The sequence below is a fragment of the Pseudopipra pipra genome, chromosome 21 (genome assembly GCF_036250125.1).
Source record: "Pseudopipra pipra isolate bDixPip1 chromosome 21, bDixPip1.hap1, whole genome shotgun sequence".
Lineage (NCBI taxonomy): Eukaryota > Metazoa > Chordata > Aves > Passeriformes > Pipridae > Pseudopipra > Pseudopipra pipra.
The window spans coordinates 6108424-6131984 of record NC_087569.1 but is presented as its reverse complement, the minus strand read 5'-3'; the positions used below and the strand labels follow the sequence as shown (position 1 = coordinate 6131984).

Sequence of the window (23561 nt, the reverse complement as noted above, 5' to 3'; positions counted from 1 at the left end):
TAAAATATCTTCTTTACTGAACAAAACAGGGAGCTCACATGCAAAGAAGTATTTTACAGCGTAAATTCTGATTCCCAAGGATGAGCTGCAGTCTTTGTTTTCAGTCATACTGAACTAGCAGTGGGCTGTTGGAAAAAAACCCCAATACTATGACTCACCACAGCACAGCACCTGTACTCCAATTCACTGGAAGAGCATATTTCAGTTAAACTCAGTTTCACAAGTAACTTGTTCATGGATACAATTCCATAATGTTTTGCAGAACAGGGGTCTCTCACTGTCTTTTACTCAAACTCTGCAATTCATCAGAGCACCCCTGTACTACAGCCCTGCCCAGGAGGAAATCACTCCTGCTTTCTGACTGCTAAGTAAGGTTTGGAAATCCATCTTACCTGCCCGATTTGTTTGCTGAAAACATTCCCCCTTTAGTGGCTTGATAACAAGATGGCATATACATAAAAGATACTTCAGTTACAAATGCACCAGTAAATCCTTAAGTGCTTAATCACTACAATGACCTTTCTGCAAAGGAAAAAAAAAAAGACTTACCCAGACTTGCACTTGAATGGCTGAGAATTGCTGTCTTCTGAATCACAGGGAATGCAGAAGCAGCCCTAATTATATTCACATTAATCATTAACAGCATAACAAAACCCGGGTGAAGAAGTTTTCAGGAACTCATTAACAAGGGCATAATGTACACACTTTTATTTAAACATGGTAATTTACACAATAGCTAAAAGTTTGCTTCCCCCCCACCCTGCCTCAGGAAAACCTGTGTACCTGGATATCAGAATTAGCACCTAGTGTTTAAAAACTAAAGCCTTTACAGTATTATTTACTGCAAGCACTGGTCAGATCCGAAGCAATTTGGGCGCGGTGACACATGGATACACTGAATAATTGAAACCTCAATTTAATTTCTAGTGAGCTCATTGCTGCACCTCAGCAGTGGTGCTTTGGGGAGCTGGTTATCTGGAACACCAGGGATGCATAGTTTATAAGGATAAATACATCTGACAGGAAGGGACAAATCACAGTCGTGGTCTGAAATTATTGCAGTGCAAATTTAATAGAGCAGTGTTTTAAAGCAGTGGAACTTAATAAAAGAGGTAGGTACTTTCCTCCTTGATGGTAAGAACTTAACATTGCTTAAAAGCAGCTCCATGTTCAATATCTCAGGTACACAAAGGAGTCACGGCAGAACTGGATTAGCTGGAAGATACTTCAAATGATATATAAAATGTTTCACTGGCATAAAAAAGTTATATTGCAAGAGGTTACTTCTTTTGTGGAGTGAGCTGTTATTCTTGAAATACAGATCTAAACTTTTAGTGACACAAAGCCATATGTACCTTGATGTTCAAGGTCAATCCCTTTGCTAAAGGGGTAACTAAAGATCAGAAGATTGATATTTCATGAAAATAAAGTGCATTTTTCTGCTCATGCTTCTTCTAAAAAGCAACCTCTAATTATATGAACTTATTTATCTACCAGGATTGTCACAAAAGCAACCAAGACTTATCCCACTTGGAAATGACCAGGCAATGCCAGAAGAGAAAGCCACTTTTGGTGCAATTCTTGCATGATCTTCTCCCCTCCCACCTCTTGTTCCACATTATGTAATTTTTTAATACTAATACTCCTTCCTGGTTCTGAAGCCTGGCTCCACATTCTCTTCCAAAGCAGTAATATCAGCACTTTTGTGCACCACTCAAGGCTACCAGGTGTCCTGACAAAGCAGGGAGAAGGTTTACATGAAGGGAAATGTCATTTTTTAAATAGCACTTTTCCTTTTTTTTACAAAGCAGATTGAGTGTCAAGTTTTCAAATCATTACAACAATATCCTCTGCAATTCATCAGTTCTCCCATCCAGCTTATCCAAATACTAAGTGTTTTTGCCTTTACACTGCAACATGATGTAACTGAAAGGTGCTAAAATGAACACTTTTAGATCATTTTCACTCATACACAAGCTGTCATGCACAGTTGAGACATCAGGTTTTAAATCTATTTACAATTTTACATATTTTACAATATATATTTCATCTTTACAGCTACAGAATGAATTCAAACTAACATTGGTACCTTTTGAGTTTCTGCTGGAACTCGGATTCAGGTTAAACTAATCATTAAAAACGAGTAAGTGCATGCTCAGAAGGAAGCTTTCAGGAAAGATGTCAATGGACTAGTGTTGCTTAAAAATTACACCAGTTTGTGTAGAAAATTTAAATTCAGTTCAAAAACCCACAAAAGCCTAATAGAAATCTACTCGACTAAAATAAATACAATTCATTACACTTAACAAAAAGAAAAATGTACCTTTAAAAATGTACTGATTTAAGCTCGTCTGATTTTTAGCGTTACATTTATTTCCCTTCCCAAGTAGCAGATAGTACTAGGTGAGGATAATGCTGCTTTTCAGAGTTAACACTGATAATTATCCTGCATAAACCTGAGGCTGCAGTGGTGGGGGCAGCTTGTCATTCTCCACATTTTCAGAGTCAATGGCTGCTAAGGCTTGACTTTTTGGTTTTATTTCTAACGGATATTTCTCAACAATATCTTCCACTTCCTTTGTGATTCCATCAGTCCAATCTATTAGGTCTTTCTCAAGTTTCTTGGCTTCACTGACAATTCTTTCCTGTCTCTCATTCAACTGAGAGAGGAGGTCTAAGCTTTTACACATCTGTTTAACCCCCAGGCACACGTCAGGGGAGAAGCTGTCGGATTCCTGCTTCTTCGGGGACGTCTGACCCGTCATGAAACGATCGAAATCTTCCTGGCTTAGGTTTAGAGACTGAGCATCCAGCTTTTCAATGAAGGCCACAGCACAGCACTGCAAACAAAACAGAGAGAGATCACTGCAAGCCACAGACTGGAATGTGTGTGTTCTATTCTCCATCCTGCTGTTAGACCAGTAACTGGTTATTTCTTTTTAATGCCCCAGCAGACTGATCTTTTCCAGAAGATCACTGTACCAAACAGTTCATATGCCTCTTTCCTCTCCCCAAAGTCTGAAGAAGTCAAAAACCCAGTTGAACAGCAGTGACTAGCTGGGCAATGTACATTCCAAACTTCAGGGTCACCTCAGGGTGTTTGGGAGGTGGGAGAACAGAAGGAACACGACAACAGGACAAGAGCACTAAATTAATATTTAATAATCTGATCAGCAGAGATCTGCCATGCTCTTAATATTCTGAAGGAAGCAATGTCAAATCCCCATCTCATCTTGTGGATTCTCTGCTCCTACTGAAGTAAAATTTTAATATTACAAGTATTTCATTCAACTACATTATTTCCCTCACAAATTGCTTTATGATGAAATGCAGAGCACACCAATCAACGCCTCTTGCTGGAGCTTTAAAAAGCCTGTTTACCTCCACAAATTAATGGCCTAGTTCTGCAGCCCCTTCAAGAGAAAAATCTCATGGGCTCTTGCAAGTAGGAAACTTTGCATCTGTAACATCTGCACTGTCCAAACTTGGGATTTTAGGAATAGAAAGGACTTATTTCCTGGCAGAGTGAAAATACACCAGTCTTAGCATCAGACTGTTCAAACGAAGGACTTAATATCATAAAGAAAGAAAAGCACTTCCTGGTTTGGAAAGCAGAAAAGGAAGAGAGAGGAGATAAAACACAGCAGAACTGGCTGTACTCTAAGTAACCTCAACCACCATTTTAATTTTTTTTCTACCTTATGTTATGTTTCCCTTTACTGGCAATTCCTACATCCAAATAAAAGACAAGCTCCTTGTATAAAACCCACACTATTCCTGCACTTACCAGGTTGGTGAAATAGTAGCCATCCTCTCCTGTCATTAACCTGCTGGGGTTGCAGAAGCGTGTTATGTACTGGATGTTGGACTGCAGGCGGGGGGGGTTCCCCTTCAGAACAATGTATATGAGTGTGGGGAGAAAGTCATCAGCAGAGGCTGGTTCATTTTTTGTGATTTTAATAGCATTAAATATGTGCTTGCTGCACTTGGTGATGCAGGCTAACTTATCACGGGGCACACGCTTCGAGTCCATTTCAATAATATCTGTAAGATAAAAAGAGTTCTCAGATCATTAAAAGTGTATTAATCAGACACCTGAATGAGCAGGCAATGCTAATATTGCATCATTTCTATCTGTGGTTCTTGCTGTTCCATAAAAGTATCTGTTTATTCAACTTTCTCTTGGTTCAGTCCAAGTGTTTCAAACAGATCAGTTAGGCCTAAACACTTCCGTGGTGGAAAAATTATTCCTGCCTCACATGTGATATTCCAGTCCAATACCACAAAGACTCCTGCAAATCTAACAGCCTGGACCCCCCTCTGGTGATCGACTCTCTATAAGCAAGAGAGATAAAGTTTACATTTGCAGCTTCAAATTTCATCATTGACAAACCTGTAATTGCCTTTACAACCATATCAGAGACTTCTGGAATTTCTTCATTGACAGGAACACACAGCATTTGGGGAGTCACCCAGTGCAAAGCCCTGTGAGAGGACAGAAGTGTTAAACTCTTCTGTGCCAGTGACATTCAGGTGTTTGAAACCAGCTGCTTCTTGAATTCAAGGCACAAGGAGTGCTTTGTGTGGGTGAGGCACTAGTCCAGCCTTAAGCCAGTTTATTCCACTGAAGTAATTTATTTTCAGAAGAAATACTTTCTTGTATTTTTGCCATAATTTAACAAAAGCAAACCACTTGGTTTTCCCAGTGTAGCAACTTCCATTATCCATTCCCTTAGTTTCTTCTGGTTTTTAAATAGGGTGGTTTTAACCCTTTCTGCTCAACAATTTTGCCATTTTTGTGTGCACAGCACAAAGTTTTTAACATGTTTGATTCAGAGCTCATTTACAGGGCTGGGGATTACTCAACTATTTTTCCTTTAAAGCATTACCTGATTCTCTTTTGGACAGCAAGGTCTTTCTTCTCATCATCAGTTGTTTCAGGGCAAAAGACATATTTGTACTGCCGAGTCATAATGTACTTTTCAATCTGATCCATTGCCTTCTCAACTTTTTCAGGGGGCACTGCAAGGTACAAATCCCATAAATGAAGTATTCCATGGCTCCTTTGAAGATTTAATACAGTTTGACCCCAACACCATCAAATCAATACGACTGACTCGAGCCAACCTGAGCTCACACAGGATGGACATAATTGGAGCATTTTCTCTCTCTACAGCAGAAGCAAAAATATAATGGGTCGAACATCACATGCCAAAGGGTCACAGTGAAGCACATTCAGCACACAGAGCAGGTTCAGCTGCTTGTAGCCTACAAGAATATTGTCATCCTTTGAAAATAAATCCAGTGAGGTCCTCCAAGTCCTCTGTTGCTGTTTATGTCTGAAAAACTCCCTGGGTTGGAGCTGTGTCTCTCACATCCCAGACACACAAAAGCAGTTCCCAGCAGAACTGGCTGCTGGAGCATTACAGGGTAACACAAGGCCCAAAAAGCCTGTTTGTTACCTGAGTGGAGGCTACACATTCACCTTGAGTTTTAAACAAACAGTATTGGACTTAAAACAAAAAATTAAAACAACTGAACCAAATTTTAGAGACTTCAAGCAAAACCTGTACAAACAAATAATTTAGACTGCAAAACCTTACAGAACTGGGAATAATTCCAACTATGGGACTAGAATTTGCTACCAGCATTTCTGAAAGCTGGTTTGGAATGCTGCAATATTTTACAATTTTTACTTGAGTTTTACTTGAAAATGCAAGAGGCTTGAGCTTCAAATAATCACTTTTTCAACAGGAAGAGGAACTTGATACCTTTCCAACGTGTCTGTAACTTGTCTGCTACATTTTGGTAGAAGTCCTGGGCACATTCTGACTGCTCCTCAATACTTAAGTCCTGTAACAGAACACAGATTAGGTGGCTGTGTGTGTAAGGATTGGCAGCAACACCTCTGATGTTTTGTTTCTGTTTAAGGAAAGTGTCCAGCTGCAGTAATAGTCTGAGAATGCAAAGGTATCGTCAGAGGTGTTTATATTGGCTAAATTATATTAAAAAATATGAGAAACCAAGACACACTGGCTCTTTGACATGGGAAAGACTCGCATTTATTTGCTGAACAGATCAATATTAGCAATGGGACTGGATAGGTGCAATGCCATTTTCCCCAGGCACATCCCTGAGTAATGCTGACAAAATAACAGAGTACTAAGAGAAAGTTTGTCCCTATTTTGCCTCTAATTTTTAAAATATTATATACGATGTATCAAAAACCCAAGAACACAGATCATAGTTTGGAAGAGTATCTATACAGTAAACATTTCTAATGATAAAGTTACTCTGAAATACATTCACAATGTTATTTGTAAAACAACACTGTCTTTTGGGCATTACTTAACTGAGCTCCTGAAGAACATAACAGAGGTTTGAAGGGTTAAAATTAACATTACTGATCAAGTCATTTTTCACCATTAAATAGCATCATAAAGCCACACTTAAAAAAATGGAGAGAGAACTTGGCATCTGAATTCTCTAAGGGCAAAAACTGGACAGTTGCCCTGAACACAAAGTCTCAGCTCTGCTGGCAGTGCTGCATTTTAGCTCTGGTTTGTGTGTGATAGCAAATTGTATGTTTTGAGTTCTTTTTGACCAGCACAAACTATCAAGGAAGTAGGAAATGAGAGCACCTTCAGTATTTGAAACCAATAATAACACCACGCTGTTTTCACAAACTCTCAGTTTGTGAAACTCAGAATGAATAAGTTCTAAAAGAAAAAAAAAAGCCTTCAAGATGTTTTCAAAGTAGAGGGAATGTAAGATTCCATCAGAACTGCCTTTAACATTCAGTCCAATTTGAGGAAACAACCTGAGTAACTACATACTAAGCAGGAAAGGTAGGAGAAGGGGGAAGAAAAGAGTTGTGCTGAATACTGACTCATTCCAACCGTAGGTGGCACCACAGACTGATTAATATTTCAAAACCATTGATTTTTTTTTAAAAGGAAAATGAAGATGTAACCCTTATTCCATACTAAAAAGAAAAGTACAGTCAAGTTCCTGTTCCCCAAATAAAAGATGTGTGGGTTGATGTTTTATTATCTTTATAACCTTTTAGACTTAAGATGCCCCATCCCTGGAAGTGTTCCAGGCCAGGTTGGATGGGGCTTGGAGCAACCTGGGCTAGGGAAAGGTGTCCCTGCTCATGGCAGGAGTTGGAACTGGATGATCTTTAAGGTCTCTTCCAACCCAAACCATTCTGTGGTGATCCCATGATATCTAAAAACTCAGCATGTAATATCTTTTAATTTCCACAAGTCATATTTATCTAGAAAACCATCGGACAGACTAATATATATGGGATTTATTCAGGACTAATTTATTTGGGTTGCAAAGGAAAGTTGTCTGAGATACTGGAGTTGGAAGGATTCTTTGGTCACACACCACACCAAAAAACAAGGCAGCCAGAACTTAAAGCTGCCCTGAGATCTTCACTTGACTAAGCACATCCCCTGAAGGCTCCTGTGTACACTCCATAAAATCCAAACTGCTGGAAGAAGTGCAGCATTTTCTCCATCTCTCCCCAGTTTCCCCATTTGATTGATGCAAAAGGCATGCAGGACTTACCCTTTTATGATTCATTGTGTCCAAAAATAGTTTACATTGCTTATAGATGTCTTGTCCAGGCTTGTGATATGTCTTGAGAAATTCTATGAACTCCTTGGACACTCGATCTGTCTCGATGCTCGCCTGCCTGTTTATGGAAGGGCTGGGAGCCTTGGCTTCTTGGATCTCTGCTGGGAAAATTTGGGCACATCAGATAAGCTTTTGTACACTGATGGATAAATTCAGCAAGTGTTTAACAGGTATTAAAGTTTCAGGTTGGTCTTTTCTTCTTTTTTTTTTAACTGTGCAGATGATTAATCGTTTATTTCTCAGGCTCTGCCAGTGAAATGATGGATATTGTTAAACAGAACTCCAGGAAACTGAGTATTCCACGGAAAGGAAACATTTTCAGCCACACACTCATTTGCACTAATGGCCTTTTTATAGCAGCAAATGACTGTAATGTGGGTTTGCTTTTGGGTTTCTTACATTTTCATTCCCAGGTAAGGTATCTCCATATAAGATCAAGGCTTCCAGACAGCAGCAGTTTAAGATAATTCCCCCTCACCTCTAATTCCTGCTCCTTTGCTTGCACCAACACAAGTATTCATCCAACTGGCTCATGAACCAGCTCAGGGAGCAGCAGATTGGGCAGTTCTAGTCCAGGGACACTGCACACACCACTGGATGTAAGTTTAGAGAGCTGCAACCACAGAGGTTTTTTTTTCTCCCCACACAAAACACAAGATTTTCCAAGCTGCAAGTTAATTCTGCTGCTCCAATACCTTCACTAACCAAGTTTAGTTCACCCACCTTTCAACTTGCCAGCCAACACTGTTCAAAATGGAAGGATTGAATAGAGATGATGTAAATGAACATGGTGAAAAGCAAGCAGCAGAGGGACAGAAAACATGAAAATATTCATGGTCAACACGATACAAAGAAATCTTTCAATCTGAAAATACTAACATGCACAACAAAAAATCCGTGTTTCAATAAGCACACATGCAGAACTCCAAAATAAAAAGAAATACATGGGATTAATATACTTAAGGTATCTTACTAGGGTTTTTTGTTTGTTTGCTGTTATTTGCTTTTAAAAAGATTCAGCACTAAATTCAAAGCTGTGTCATCCAGTGATTAACAAACACTGATCATCTGACCAAAGCACAAGACTTCAGCATAACCTTCTCTGGGTAATAATTTGGTCAGGCACCATTAGAACATTTATGGTATTTAAGTGATAAGAACAGAAAAGGTTTAGCAAATATTTAAATTCCAACTGTAGCAATCGAGATAGAAAGTGCAAAAAAACCCTCCTTTTGTGTTCCACAAGGACATTTTTCCAGAGGGGATTTCTTTGTATTTAAGATTCCCAGCAGTGCAATACAAATGCCTGGACAGGGTTCAGGCTGAAGGGTGACCACTCCTGCATGTTGATCTAAATTTGTCACATTTCATATTAGATAACCAATAAGTAGGAAGCCTAGTTCTGAAATAATAAACAAAGAAAGCAGGTTTGCTTTCAGAAGGGCAGAATTATATGACATTTCTTCCATGATTAATTACTGATCTCAGTCTGCAGTACAGTTGAAGATTTATTTACTTACTTCAACACTGAGTTCACTCTACTATAAAAATAATGAACCTCATTCTGCTAGTTGGCCATAAAGAATATGATTTTTTCAGTCACAAATTGAAAACAGATTTATTTTTTTTAGTTATTAGAGAGATGTAGTCAGCTGAGGCAGATTACTGTTAAGTATTAAAAAACAATGTTAGAATGAACTGTCTTCAACGAGTCACACCAAGAACTACTTGTAGTCACTCAGAAGTGTTGCAGCTTCATTAATCTCTGAGCTGAAATCCTGGTTTAAGGAAAATTGATCTGTACAATATGCACTGATTACTGAAGGACTGCAGGAACAAATGTACTTTCAGCAACAAACTGTTTTCAGGTTTGTCACGTGCTCTAAAAGAATTAAGTCCAACTAAAAAGAAGCCGATTACGGAAAAGAAATTCCATTTGACCAAGTTAAAGAGAACCCAGTAGAGGAAATATGCCCCAAATGAAAAGGAAGAGCACTGGAGGAGTTAAGAAAGGATCACCTTCACAAGGAACAAACACTATTAATAGTAAAATCTTTCTAAAGGCATTCTACAGAAATGCTAATTGTCACAGCAGAACATGAGCACTCCAGTGATTCACTATGGTTGTGCCACGGTCAGGGATCTGAGTCCAAGCAAGGAACACAAAAAAAGGGTTTGTCATTAGCTCTGCTACACACAGCCACTCCTCTTCTCCATATAATTTGCAAAATAAAGAATGGTACATCTTCAAATTTCTTTAGTCAGCACAACAAGTCAGAGTTGCACACAAATAACACAGGACGAGCTCCTGAAGCTGTTTGCATCAAGAGGGTTGGCATCCTTTTGGTGTCAATGGAACTAGGATGTCTTCTCTTGATATGAAATTGTCTTCTTGGTTAACATAACAAACATCTGGAGATGTTTTGAGAATGCAAAAGTGCTTGAAGTGTCAACTATTAAATTGAAACAGCAGTTTCAACTTATAATCAGATTTAGAACAGCAATCTGGAATTCTTTTTTGATAAAAAAACGTGAAGCAGCACAAGATCCAGCTACTTCTTACAAAATTCTTATTTTTTGAAAGAGTGGTCACACTAAGGTGGAGCTCCAAGAAGCTTCAGCTTTATTCTTGTACTCTCCCTACCAAAAAGCAAAGAACTGGTTTAGAGATTCAAGTTCACCTCAAGATGCTGGACTTGCTTTTTTGGTCATCTTCATGTTCAAGAGCACGAGTTTGAACTGGCACAACCCTAGTTTGTACTTTGCAAAGCCCAACTAAGAAGTAAGCTCACTAAAACCAGGCAGACAGCTTGCTCAGGCTGTGCTGCATTACCTTCAGAAGGGGAAGCCAGTTCCCAGGAGGGAGTAAAAATCTCCTTCAAATCCCTGAGAATGTTATCAGCATTTCTCTCCCTCCCAGGCTGTCCTTGCTTAACGATTTTCTCTTGAGCAGCTGCAGTGAACGCGAGAGCAAGCGGGACACGAGAGCAGGAGCGTGGCAGGAGAGATGGCAGGGGGGCAAAAAAAGAAAATATGGAAAAGTGAGAAGAGTGAACATAAAAAAAGGCTTTAATTACACAGGTGAATGAATGCCTCATGTAGCCAGCTGCTGCCATGCACCAGGACAATTCCAGGATGAAATTCAGGCATGTTTCTTATTAAGGAAATGCATTGTCTATAAGGCTAAGGTAGATTTGTGTTGATTTCCCTTCTGGAATTCCTACTCCACAGCCCAGCATTTTCTGGTTTTTGCCTGTCTAAGCTGTTGCTGTGCAAAGGCATCAGTGCCATTAATCATTCTTACTTGGAACACACTCTGTAGAACAAACATCCAGACAACCACAAACTTGGTATTCACAACCCACATACACACAAACACTACAAGTCTCACATTTATTTTCAGTTAAAGACACCCTGTTTACACATCCCATTTTTCCTGCTCAGGCTGTCAAAGTGCTCCATTCTGGCAGCATCAGCTGATATGTTATCTCAGTGTTTCTATCACACTTAGACATACCAGTTTCTTCAAGGTGAGTGACAGCCAGTACCTTTTCTCCTGCTTCCTTCAGGAGATATTCCCCTTCAACTCCTAAACCATGGCATGACACTGTGGCTGACTCAGGAATTTAGCAAGGATATATGTCAGAGGAACAAGGTCCTTCAGTGGCAGACCCCCACCAGGAATACATTTATGCTGTACTTTAGTGGAAGAACTGTGGAATGCACACAAACACAGCCACAGGTTTAGGATTGCATAGGATTCTATTTAAAAGATTGTTTGGCATCACTCAAAAGCCCACATTTTTCTGTGTTTTCAGTAGCAATTGCTCTCCAGAAGTGTCACTATTGCAGCTTCTTTAAAGTCAAACCACAGAGCACTCCTCTGCCTTTTAGAACGTGACATCTGTCAAAAATACTTTTTAATTTACCGTGTTGTACAGAACCATTAAAAGCAAAGGAGACAGTTACCCTTCTTAGCTCCTGCTCTGGAAGAAGCAGTGAAGAACTTCTTCACAGTAGTGACCTTTCGTGTTTTCTCATTGGTTTTCTTCTCCTCAAACTTTGAAAAGGTCAGTGACTGGGCCCCTTGGGTGCTCTGACTACTGGCATAGGCTTCTTCTTCCTCACGCTGAAGCCTGGAATTAGAAAAATATAGGTCTAATTTAAGGGCTTAAAAACAAGACAAATAAGCTAATTTCCTCTGCAATAATTAATTACTCATTTGACACACTGATTTCCCCTATGCCCATCTTCATTTCTTGCTTCCTCCCTTGGCTACATGACATCCACCTTTTCCATGGTGCAATGGTCCAAGTGAGGGAAAGGTCAAGATGTCCAGGGAAGATTAAATAGTAAGGTCAAAAGGGAGGAGACTGAGGTATAATCATGGTCACCTTCCCCTCATGTCACAGCCCTCAATTCTATAAGGCAGAAGTGAGGGGATAGACTGTGGGAGGATTTCCAAAAATCCATTCATGGCCTCCCTCCCTGCATCATGCTGAGTTTCACAACCACAGGCAATTCAATCCTCTGCCCCCTCACTGAAGGGAAACAGCCTGTCACAATCTCACAAATATTCTGGGAAACACATCATTGTTGTCATCATTTGTTTTCTAAGTCTTAGTAATAGATAAAGTTGAAGGAATGGGGCAAACCCCCTCACTGCAACTCTGCTGGGTGCTCTGCAGAGACCAAGGCCAGCTTTTAATCTACAGGTACAAAGCAGGGAAGGCCAAATGTACCAATCCTTCAACTCTTCTTCCTGTGCAGGAGGATTAAAATAGGTTAAATTATATTGCCCTTCAAGATGCTAGAAGGTTGAGCCATTGTCTTTAAACATCCATCCAGCTCAGGATGGACCATAAATAGTCTTGGATCTGCAATCTCTTGAGGCAGGAATTGTATCTTATCTGTGCTGAAAGCCTGTCTGTGCACTACAACAAACAATCACAGCTTATCTGTGCCTTTAGTATCTCCCTGCTGAGCAGCTACTTATTGAAGAACTCCTTAAATACCCCACTTTCTTGTACAGAGATGTTACAAGACTGACAGCATAACTATCTGCTCTAATAATACTTAAGTTCTTAGTAACTGTTTAAGACAAATTTATGGCAGAATTATAAAATGACATGTCCTCTGTCCTGGCACCTTTGGATTGGGCTAGAAAAGGTTCCAAACACCTTCTCTGCAGTTAATCTGTTCCAGTGCCTGACAGGAAAGAGAATTTGAAAAACAAACCAAGTAACTACTTCAAAGGCTTTGAGATGTCAGAAAACTTAGGGCTTCCAAACTGTAACCATCAGTTTGGACCCAACTCAAGCTCAGAGACCTTCCACAGATGCCACCTCCTCCAGTGCACTTAATAACTTTTCTTCCTTCCTCAGTGACCTTGGTTAATGTATCACTGGGTAACTCAAGGTCTCCAAAGGGTTCCAAGCTCTACCCAGCTCCAACAAAAAGCAGTTGTAGCTGCTTGTATTTTCTCACCCAAGCACAGAACACCTCTAACACCCATTTTTAGGGTCAAGCATTTATCACACTAAGAAAGCTAAACTGTGTTGCAGAAAATAACTGCTAAGAAAAATTACCTAAATTATTAAAGCCAAAGCTTTGATGCTTTTGGGCTTAACCCTGCAGTTTAAAAGAATGACCATAGACAAGACTAAAACCATTTTTTTCAATCAGCTACTGAAATGTAAAACCATGGTGCTGGCTATGCAAGACAATAACTGCCAACTCCAGAGGCAGGGGTATTTTAATCAACATTGTCACTTCCACCCTTCCAACTGCTACATAAAATTACAGATTTAAGTATGCAAATTAGGTCAAAGTATTTATTGAGAGGTAGGTGGGTGTTTACACTTGCTACTCATAGACTTTCTTCTGAATCCTCTTAAATTAGAATGTCATAAATATTCATCTTTGCATCAAGAGGAAGGTTTTAATTCCTGCTGGAAAGGTCAAATATGAGAACTTGTGATGAAACTGAGCCAGAGCAAACAGGAGCCAGGAATAGCACTTAGTGAAGTCACCCTACTGCAAAAGCTGAAGGAATAAAGGGGCTTCTTTACCGCTCTGCCAGCTCCCAATCCTCTTGGATTTGCTTCTGCCTGGCCTTATGGTATTCCTCTCTCCAGCACTTGGAGCAAAATCCCTGCCAAGCAGGATTGCCATAGTAACCACATCCCTTCTTGCACAGGAGCTCCGACTGATCCACGTGGATTCCTCTGCGTTCAGATTTCAGGTTCATTTTCTTCCTGTTTAAAGAGAAAAAGGGTTAAAGTCAGAGACATGGCAACAGCCAGCTAGAAATAATTTCTTTTGAAGGTCTGCCTTTCAGAAGGAAGTCACCTGTTTTAATTATTTAACAGTTCCATAGCAACGAAATAAATGCCAGAGGAGGAAGAGCACAGTTATATAAGCAGGGAGCCCCAAAGCCAGCCCAGCCTTAGAATGTGTTTGCATGGCTGTGACCTGCAAACAGCACCAGGGCTGGCCCAGGGGCACAGCAGCAGTGCCAGTCACACTCAGGGAGAAAAGCCAGAGGCTCTGATCTCACCAGCACAACGTTCTACCAGTCACAGGCACAAAGCAACAGAGGAAAAAAGAAATATAGGAAGTTCCAACCACCAACAAAGGGAGCAGGCTGAGTGAGAGACAGAATGAACATGGGTTTGTGTTCAGACTGCACAGAATCACCCTGGTGAGGCTTTAGGTATCATGTCTGATGCAAAGAATGTCTTCAGAGCACAGTGAGGTATCCGAGCCGACCCAGCCAGGCACACTGACGTGTAGAAGGTGCATCTCCCTTTCCTCCAGTGCTCAAGTTACTCCAGAGTTAAGCTGGGTGCCTGCACACAGCACAGCTCTATAGAATTTATATATAGTGACTGCTACAAAAAGATTCTCGTGCCCACACCACCGCTGTGCCGAGCCTGTCTTGCAAGGATCCAGCCCTCCTCTTCCTTTCCCTTGGCACAAACCATCCCACATGCCAGCTTGTTCCCAAAGGCACCTCAGACACTGTGTTCTAATGCTAAATGCTGCATTCATCTGAGAAGAAAAGCAGCACAGGATCATCTGCATTAGCAAGTCTAAGGCCTGCCTATTCAAATATTAATATCTGGATTACAATACTGACAAACACACACACACACACAAAATATCAGTGAGGCAGTGGAAAGCAGGTCTTGACCAGCAAATCCAGCCCCTTTTTCTTCCTGCCACTCTCAGCAGAGAGCTTTCTGTAAGCTGAGCAAACACCTCAGCAACTGCTCTCACACTGGCAATCAAAGGTGCCCCAGGACATCCTTCCTGCAACGGGAGCAGCAGATTTTTAAACCAACACTGCCCCAGCCTGAAGACCCTGCCCTCCCCTCCAGCACATGGCTTCAGATCACACAAGGCAACCAGAACACACTTGGAGATGCCATGGATGGAAAGCAAGATGAAAAGTGATTTTCTTAATCTGAAGAATAGCAGTAGCTTGTCAGAATTATCTTGTTTTCCCCTAAAATTCTGCCTCAAACTCCTCCCTGAGTCATCCACCAAAACAGATGTGATGCACAACTGTCACTGCCACTGACAGTTTTCTACTAGAGGAAATAACAGCTATTTTCTTCCAAGATGGATTATCTAAGGTCAACCACTTAAAAAGACTGATAATGTTTAACATTTCCCATTAATCTAATCAAGTTATTTTAAGTACAGTAACAGGAAACATGATTTTCTCTGAGGGGGGAATATTCCATCTTATCCATTAAGACTCCTTCTTCACTAACATCTTTTCTATCTTGGAAAGAAGTAATGAGTTTTGAAAAATAATCTAAAAACAGTTTCATTGTAGAGACATGTATATTAAAGGAATCAGTCTCTTAACAGCATAATTTATGAAGATACATTTTTGCATTTATATAGACAGAGAGCAGCTGAATATTCTTTTCTTTCCCTCTGATATGTCTGACAATTAAACAGACATTAATGTGCTTCTGCAAAGCAAAATAATAAAAAATCCCCAAACCTAGATTTTAAATATTTGAGAGCTTTACTTCATTCCCATATGGACAAACTAACAAACATAAACACATTGCCTTCACAGAAATATTTTGGTTTCATTTACTGACTTCTCAAGGAAGGCTATAACATACTGATGGTGTATGTTATACAATCTATCTGACAATCTACCTCACAGCCCAGAAATTAAACACCTACTGTCTGTCAGCTGCAGAGCCTGGGACAGAAATTGCACCTTGGCACTATCTGGACACACTGCCCACTCTCAGAGCATCACACCTGCCCTTTACCACCAACTCTGGAAAGAAAAGGGAAGCAAAAGCCTGAAAATCTTTACTTGCTGCTGATTCAGTTTCAAGATCACTTCTTAAAACCAGAAGCTGCAGCAGCATTTTGATCAGAGGCTTCTATTGCAGGTGCCTGCACTAGAAAAAAAACAACATGCCTAAAATGCTCAATATTGCCATTACTGGTAAAGCTGAGCAGTCTCAATGTTTTCACTGGAAACCACAGGGAGCTATAAAGACACAACACACAAAAACATCTTCATAACACGAACTTCCCAGAAATTCTGTAGCACCCAAGGAAATAAAGCCCAGTTCCTCTCACCCACCACAGCAGTCACAACAGCTTTGCCACTGCAGTCTGCAGGCCCATGTCAGGAACTCAGGTGCGTGTTCTTACTCAAAAGCACCCGTGCTCCAGACACTCAGATGTTTTGAATAACTTCTGCCTCTCTGAAAGCCACCATGTGCTGTTTCTATGCCAGTTGTGCACTTTCACTCTCTCCAGAGAAGCACAAAAATCAGCTTTCTGTGCCCACAGAGCTTTACCCACAATTACCTCTGGCATCCTGCTCACCCTCTGTGCACACCAGAGCTAAAAATAAGGTTCTGTTTAGTGTCAAAGTCCAGCAGCTTTCCCCAGGCCTGTAAACAGCTGCGAAGTCAAGGCACTAGAAAGTTGTTCTGTTCCCTCCCTCTCAAGTGTTTTCGATCGCAGTTACATCAGCTCCAGATCCAGGGGCTGAAGAGGTCACCCTGAATCAATAGGAAGAAGTCACATGCTGCACATAAAGCAGAGCCTTTCTGCCTCCTTCAAACAGAAAAGGCCATTACAGAAAAAGTTTTGCAGCCAATTTTTGCAGGTCAGCATCAACGTTTTAATGAGCAGAACAACTCGAGTTTTGATTAAACTGACGAAAAGAACCCTCTGGAGCCAATTTTCAACAGCTAAATCCCTGTGTACTTTATGATCTTGCATACCTAGAAATGTTTTGTTGGGACTTCTGAGTGTCCAAAATTCTTTTTTCCCCCCCTTTCTCGATTCCCTTCTCTCCCTCCCACCCCAGCTAAAGGTGTATCATTCCTTATTCAAAGATCAACTCCTCGATGTGTTTGCACAGTCACACCACTCATTTTGCAGGGTCAGACCTCTTATTTTACTTGTGCATGGCCTGTTCAAAGCTCAACTCTGAGCAACATGATACAAAACAAAGAACAAATTTGTTGTTTTCCTGGAGTCAGAGAGCAGGCAACTCTGAAGAGCTTTCATACCACCTGACCACTGAGAAGCCAGGAAAACAACAGTAAAGAAGGTAACAAACTTCCACATTATAAAAAAAAAAAACAAACCCCAGCCCAAACCAACAGAAAAACTCAGCCAAAAAATCCACAAAACTAATCAAGGACAATAAAGTATCAGAAGATAATAACTAAGTAACTAGTAACATTTGGAGAGGTGATTTACACCAAACATCCTTCTTGCATCTCCTGTATCCCAGTTAAAACACATCTCTCTCCCAGGAGCAAACACCTGTAATTTAAAATATACTCATACACTGCTTTTGTTTAAGTGCCTCAAATAGCTCTGCTGTGAATATCATCAGGGAAAGCAGGGAAATGACACCTCCTTGCACATCCCCTCACAAATACCATGGTACAGAATCTTCTTTTAAGGGTTTCTGTACCAGTACTACACCCCATCACACATTAATATCTATGTTAATTAGCAACATCCCTCTGAAGAGTTTAGAAAAAGAATGGGCTCTTAGTTATTAATTTATAAAATCCCTTTCCCCTTGTTACTCATTTGCAAGTAAAAGCTTCTTGCCTCCCGTTCTCCTCTGAAATGGAAAAATGGAAAACTCCTTTCCATGATCAGGATCTTTAAGCTCCACCTCACACCCCGTGTGTGGCTCCTCAGAGGGTCACTGCAAACGTGCTGTTACAGCCTGGCTGAAAAAGGGGATTTATTCTGGGCAATCCCACCATGGAAAGCTGTCCCCCTGCTGGCAAGCAGTGCACCTGTACCCCAGCCCCCAGAGGACGAGGCTGTGGGGACACCACAGAGCTCCCCTGGTCTCACTGCCACGAGCACCCCCAGGCTGGTCCCCAGCTACAGCTTCAGCTGCCCATGGCCACGTCCTTCCAGGCTCTTCCACACATCCAGCTTTGCTTTTCCAAACTGCAGAGCCATCAGGAGCAGATGAATGTTGGTGCACAGCTGGTAAATGAGGCATGTGATTCATATTAACTCAGATGTATCTGAAGGGTTGCACATCAAAGGTCTCTGATGACAGATCAGATCTCCTTCTCCAACTTTCTCATAAGCACCTTACAGCAGTTTTCTTATGATGTCTGGCATGTGGAGAAAAACCCCAAGCCACTGTGGATTGATTCAAAATTAGCTTTTTACTTGCTTTAATGCAATTTATTCTGAAGCTGTCAAATCCATCTTCCTATCAACACATTTTTCTTGTGCCTAGGCTTACCTAAATTTTTTCTTTTATTCACCTATTTACTTAGAGCAAATACATTTTAAAAAGTGCAATACCAACTCAGAGGTTTCTCATCCCTTGCTCACACTCCCAGGTTTTTCCTGTCGAGTTTGTCATCCAAGAAGAACATGCAACAAATCACAGCTCTGACTCCAGAAAATGGAAATTCACATCATTTTTTTTTTTTTTTTTAGGAAGGATAAACCAGCTGCCTGCCTACCAGTTCCTCTGTGCCTCTGTCAGAACTGAAACTGAGAACAGATGTGCAAACAGTACAGGGTTTCAGTTACCACAGCCAGGGAAGCAGACCATGAACAAAACCAGCAAAACCAACTTTTCTGCAAAATACTCTGGCTGACAGCCACATCACTTTCCCCAGCACATACTTTGATCTGCCTTTGATGATTTACTGAAGAAAACACAGAAGGGGTTAAGACACAGGAAACACGAATTTTGTTATGAGTCCATAAATCCTCAGCCCATTTTTGTCCCACAGTGGGGACTGGAGGAGCAGCAATCATTGCTCCAGGCCATTGGACCTTTTGTATGACACAGAAAGGATTGTATTTTAAGGATACCAGATCACAAAATAGCCAGAAAAATTCACAGTGAACCTATTAAAGCAGGTATCAGTCACAGCAAAGAGCATGTGCATCCTTAGCTTTTATGTGGTAGGAAAAAGGGGCTCCTTCAATCCAAATAGGATCTGTCACTGAGGGCTGATTTAATGCACACATGAAAGACTAAACTTACATAACACCTTCTTTTCAGCAATAAACCCAAGATAGTTTTCATAACACATCAGGGTTTCCAAAGACTGCAGACACAGCTTTGGCTTCAGGAAAGGCACTGTGTGAAACACAGTTTAGGAGCAGGACAGATTTCCCATGGGCTCCAGCACCACCAGCTTGTTTTCCTCCTTCTTTTCCAGCTCCCAGGCTTGGAGCAGGCAGGTCCCTCTGCTGCCAGTGCAGGTTGTGTCACCACCACAACGACAAGATATCGACTGGGTCATAAACTATTTATTAGTCCTGGATTGCTGAGGTCACCTTTGAGAGAAGAGCTGGCTGGAAAAGCTCACACACCAAAGCTGAATAGGAAGGGTCTCGTTTAATCAATCCATAAACACCTCTGGTAAGAGGCAATTGCAAGGCAACATATAATTACTGAAAGCTATGAAAAACAGTTTGGTAGAAACTCTGCACACTAACGCTGGAAATTAAAGCAGCAGCTTTGCAAGACTGTTCTGTAAATGAGTTTCACTATTAGTAACAAAGTGCATTAATGAATGTATCTAAATCAGGAAAAAACTTACAAAACAGACTCATAACGCAGGGGTTTGCTTTGGGTTGTGGCTTTGTTTTGGTTTCTTTTTGCTGTTGTTATTTTGGGGTTTTTGTTTTCCTCCATGAAACCAACAGTCTTCTCAAAAAGCCTTTGGCACAACTACTGGCAACAACCCACACCAGCCCTTTCACTGAACTGAAGCAAACGTGATTCAGCTCTTCAAGTTTCTTCATAGCACTTAATACACAACTTTAATTTCTCTTATTCAAAAACATCACTCATTGCAACTGTTTGGTCATTGATGGCCATTCCCAGACGTGGGATTTTAGAGCAGGAAAAGTAGGAAAACTGAGGAAGTCTCCAAACACACAATGCTTACATTAAGTGCTGCTGTTTCACATTTTACTGGTGCCTGAATACTACATCATACTTCAGATCAAGAGAGAAACAAGCAACTTCATTTACTAAAAATAAATTTACGAGGTAGATTAGAAAGTGCATGGAAACTGAGGGGGTGGAAGGATGGAGCAGGGTTAAGTTCTCTAACAACTGTGTATTTTGCCAGTGGAAAAGGCCCCTTAAAACGTATTTAATCCAAAAAACAATCACTGACCCAAATGCCACAAAACTCCTAAGAGCAACCTACGTGTTGAAATAGCTGTGATTCAGGTGTAACCCCGAACATTCAGGTATGTAATTAGCAGAAGGCTAATTAAACATGAGCTAATTTCCTCCGAAGGAAAGGGTGGGGCAATATGATCTCAGCAAATACAAAAGCCATTAGACAACTTGGGAATTAGGCAAGAAACCCAGCTGCTATCTTTGCTGTGTTCACAGTTTTAACGTGCCCCTTTCTTGCAGTTGAGAGATTCCAGCCAGAGCAGTTGTTTCCTTGGACAAACAGTGCAGGCTGCTAAAAAAATGATGCCAAGGAAACAAACAGTCGTTACTGTGATGCCAGACAAGGGCTGAGCAGCCACCTCAAACAAACCACACTGCTGGGGACTGTCATTTGGAGGGGAAATTGCAGCCACTACTTCAAACCTCCAAAACCTCATGGCCACGAGGCTCCAACGCTGCCCAGAGAGCTCAGAGTTTACTCAGCTTGGAGATGTGCTTTCCCCCCTCAAATGTCAGCAGAGGCCTGAAGCTACAGGTTTGTTTGTCCCCATTAAATCCTTAACTCCTGCCTGTAGCCATGAGCACTCAGCTACCAGCAGGAGTAGCACATACTCATGAATTAACAGACTGTGCCTCACCCTCTACATGTGACTCACAACCGTGCTTTTCAATGAAATCACAGGAAACATCTAAAAACTCTTTGCACTCTTTCACTGGGAATTCAAGAAGATGAAGAGGATTAGCTAAAACTTCTAAAATCTCCTCAGAAACTTCTTCTCCACACTATGTTTTGCAAACCTGTCAGCCATGCTCACCTGGACACAGATTAAATTTAAGTTGGCTATAACCTCAGAGAAAAACTTCAAAACATCTTATACACTTTATACCTGGCTCGTTACAGCATTTTAGCAGGACTTCACAAGCATAATTTTAAGGTCTAGTTTTAGATCACAAGTAGTTAATCATCTGGATAAAAAACCAAGCATAATTGGGGATTATACAGCAAACATCAAGAGGGGGAGGAGGGAGCTAAGAAAGACTGTTCCATCTTAAATAACACTGCAGAGCAAAATTAAATACCAGAATCATGGACTATCTTCAAGCTTATAATCAACAAGTTTGTTGTGTAAAGGGGTAAGTAAAGGGGTCTTGGGAATCGCTATATTTGGCTTTTTATCCTATTCTTCCATTCTATTTTATGCTGCTTTGGGGTTTTTTTTTGTCAGCAAAGCATTCCATTGAGCTATAATTCTCTTCCTAATCCTCCCTGCTGCAAAACACTTCTGTAACCACATCCAGAAGGCCAACAGATCCAATTCCAGAGTAAAGCACTGTTCCTGGATATCACCCCGTCCTTCTATGCTGGTTGGTCATTGGTCTCAAAGGAGTCTTGAGTAACTGGAAAGCCAAGAGCAGCTCAGTGCTCTTCCCAAAGTGCTGGTGTGAGGTACTGCCAACACAAAGCACTGCTTCAAAAACAGTTTAGTGACTACTGGGATTTAAACCATAATCACAATGCCACCCTTTCTCCAAAACCGTGCAGTGCTGCTAATTCCCAGCACTGGGCCAGATCAGGGCCTCACTCAACCCAAAAAAAAAAAAACCAAACCAGTTTACTTTTTCTTCTAAAACCCCCTCAAACCAACCCAGCTCCACATCACAACGATGCTGCCCCTGCCATACACCAGCAGGATTTAGGACAGCATTGAACCAACCCCTCAGAGAACTTTTTTGTGACTCCAAGCACGTCATTCATCTTTCAATATCTCACACCCTCTCTGAGGGTACAGCCACTCCCTGCTGGAAGGAACAACCTGAACACTACACAAAGTGCCTCAAAGAGTGACAAACACCCACAAAAGCATCCAAAACATGCTGCTCAGCATCTTTAAATATTCTCCAGATTTCACCTGGCTTGAATTTAAAGGACTTTGATCCCCAGCCGTGCAGTGAGAAGCCAGGCAGTGGCAATACTTACAGGAGAAAAGCCAAAAAACTCATTGATCCACAAGGAGCTCATCAGGAAAAGAGGCGGGGAGGGGTGGGGGGGAAGGAGAGCATATTGGGAAAGGTATCAGTGACACCTGCTCCTTGTTAACTATGGAAACAGACCCATGGAATTAAAAAAAAAAAAGAAATTCTTTAAAACCACATTAAGTATATTAAAAAATATAAAAATATTTACACGTAATAAAAAGAAATTAGTTTTAGGAGCTGCACATGGAAGAAGACAAACACCCACAAAAGCATCCAAAACGCACTGCTCAGAGGCATCTTAAATAATTCTCCCAGCTTCACCGGGCTTGAGTTTAAAGGGCTTTAACCCTCAGCTAGGCAGTGGGAATACTCACAAGAAAAAAGCCAAAAACTCATTGATCCACAAGGAACTCATCAGGAAAACAGGCTGGGGGGGCATTTTGGGAAAGGTATCAGTGACACCTGCTTAACTGCTGGAGCACACCCATGGAATTAATATATATACACATATAATAAAGGTTAGTTTTAGGAGCCGCACACGGAGGAAGGTCAAGTTTAGCGTATCCCGACGCTGCCGCCCTGTGGGGCCCGGGGGACCCCCCGCCCAGCCCCGGGGAGCGGGGCCGGAGCGAAGCCCCTCGGACCCCGACCCCCGACCCTTATAACGAGTGTGGCGATACCGGAGGGTCCCCGCAGCCCCCGCACCCGGGGCAGGGCCCGCGGCCCCTCGGCTCTCACCGGCTGCCCCGGGCGGCGGGGCCGTCCCGTCCCGTCCCGTCCCGCTCGGCTGCGCTGCTCCCGCGGCCCCGCTCGGCCCGGCCCGGCCCGGCGCTGCCTCCGGCCCTCCCTCCGCTCCGGCGGAAGGGCGGGCGGCACCTCCGGGGCGGGACCGCGCACGGAAGGAAGCGGAGCCCGGCCGGGCTGGGCGGAGCGGCCCCGCCGCCCCGAGGGGGGATCGGAGCCCGGCCGGGCCGGGCGGAGCGGCCCCGCCGCCCCGAGGGGGGATCGGAGCCCGGCCGGGCCGGGCGGAGCGGCCCCGCCGCCCCGAGGGGGGATCGGAGCCCGGCCGGGCCGGGCGGAGCGGCCCCGCCGCCCTGAGGGGGAACCGGCGGGAGCGGGAGCCGTGGAAGGGCGAGCGCCGGGAGCTGCCCTGGCACGGCGGCACCGGGGCTGTTACACACACGTACATGTTCCTGAGTCCTGGAAATGCGAATAGATCCGCGGTTCTCTTCGGCTT

The 23561-nt window shown here is 42.1% G+C and overlaps 1 protein-coding gene across 9 annotated transcripts; it reads right to left on the bottom strand.

The window, feature by feature from the left end:
• Window positions 1–693: 693 nt before the first annotated feature.
• Window positions 694–23528, bottom strand: RABGEF1 (RAB guanine nucleotide exchange factor 1). 9 transcript variants are annotated; one of them, XM_064677877.1, is made up of 11 exons: window positions 23512–23528; window positions 13719–13904; window positions 11617–11783; window positions 10481–10600; window positions 8371–8391; window positions 7579–7748; window positions 5772–5853; window positions 4890–5022; window positions 4394–4485; window positions 3788–4044; window positions 694–2840 (listed from the first exon to the last, which is right to left on the bottom strand). In XM_064677877.1, coding segments are annotated over exons 1-11 (1629 nt in total). In that variant the 5' UTR covers window positions 23514–23528; the 3' UTR covers window positions 694–2441. The 9 variants fall into 9 exon arrangements, with proteins under 9 accessions (XP_064533947.1, XP_064533948.1, XP_064533956.1 ...); XM_064677878.1 differs by having other exon boundaries at window positions 7579–7745; XM_064677886.1 differs by lacking the exon at window positions 23512–23528 and adding an exon at window positions 23063–23203.
• Between the last annotated feature and the right edge of the window lie 33 nt (window positions 23529–23561).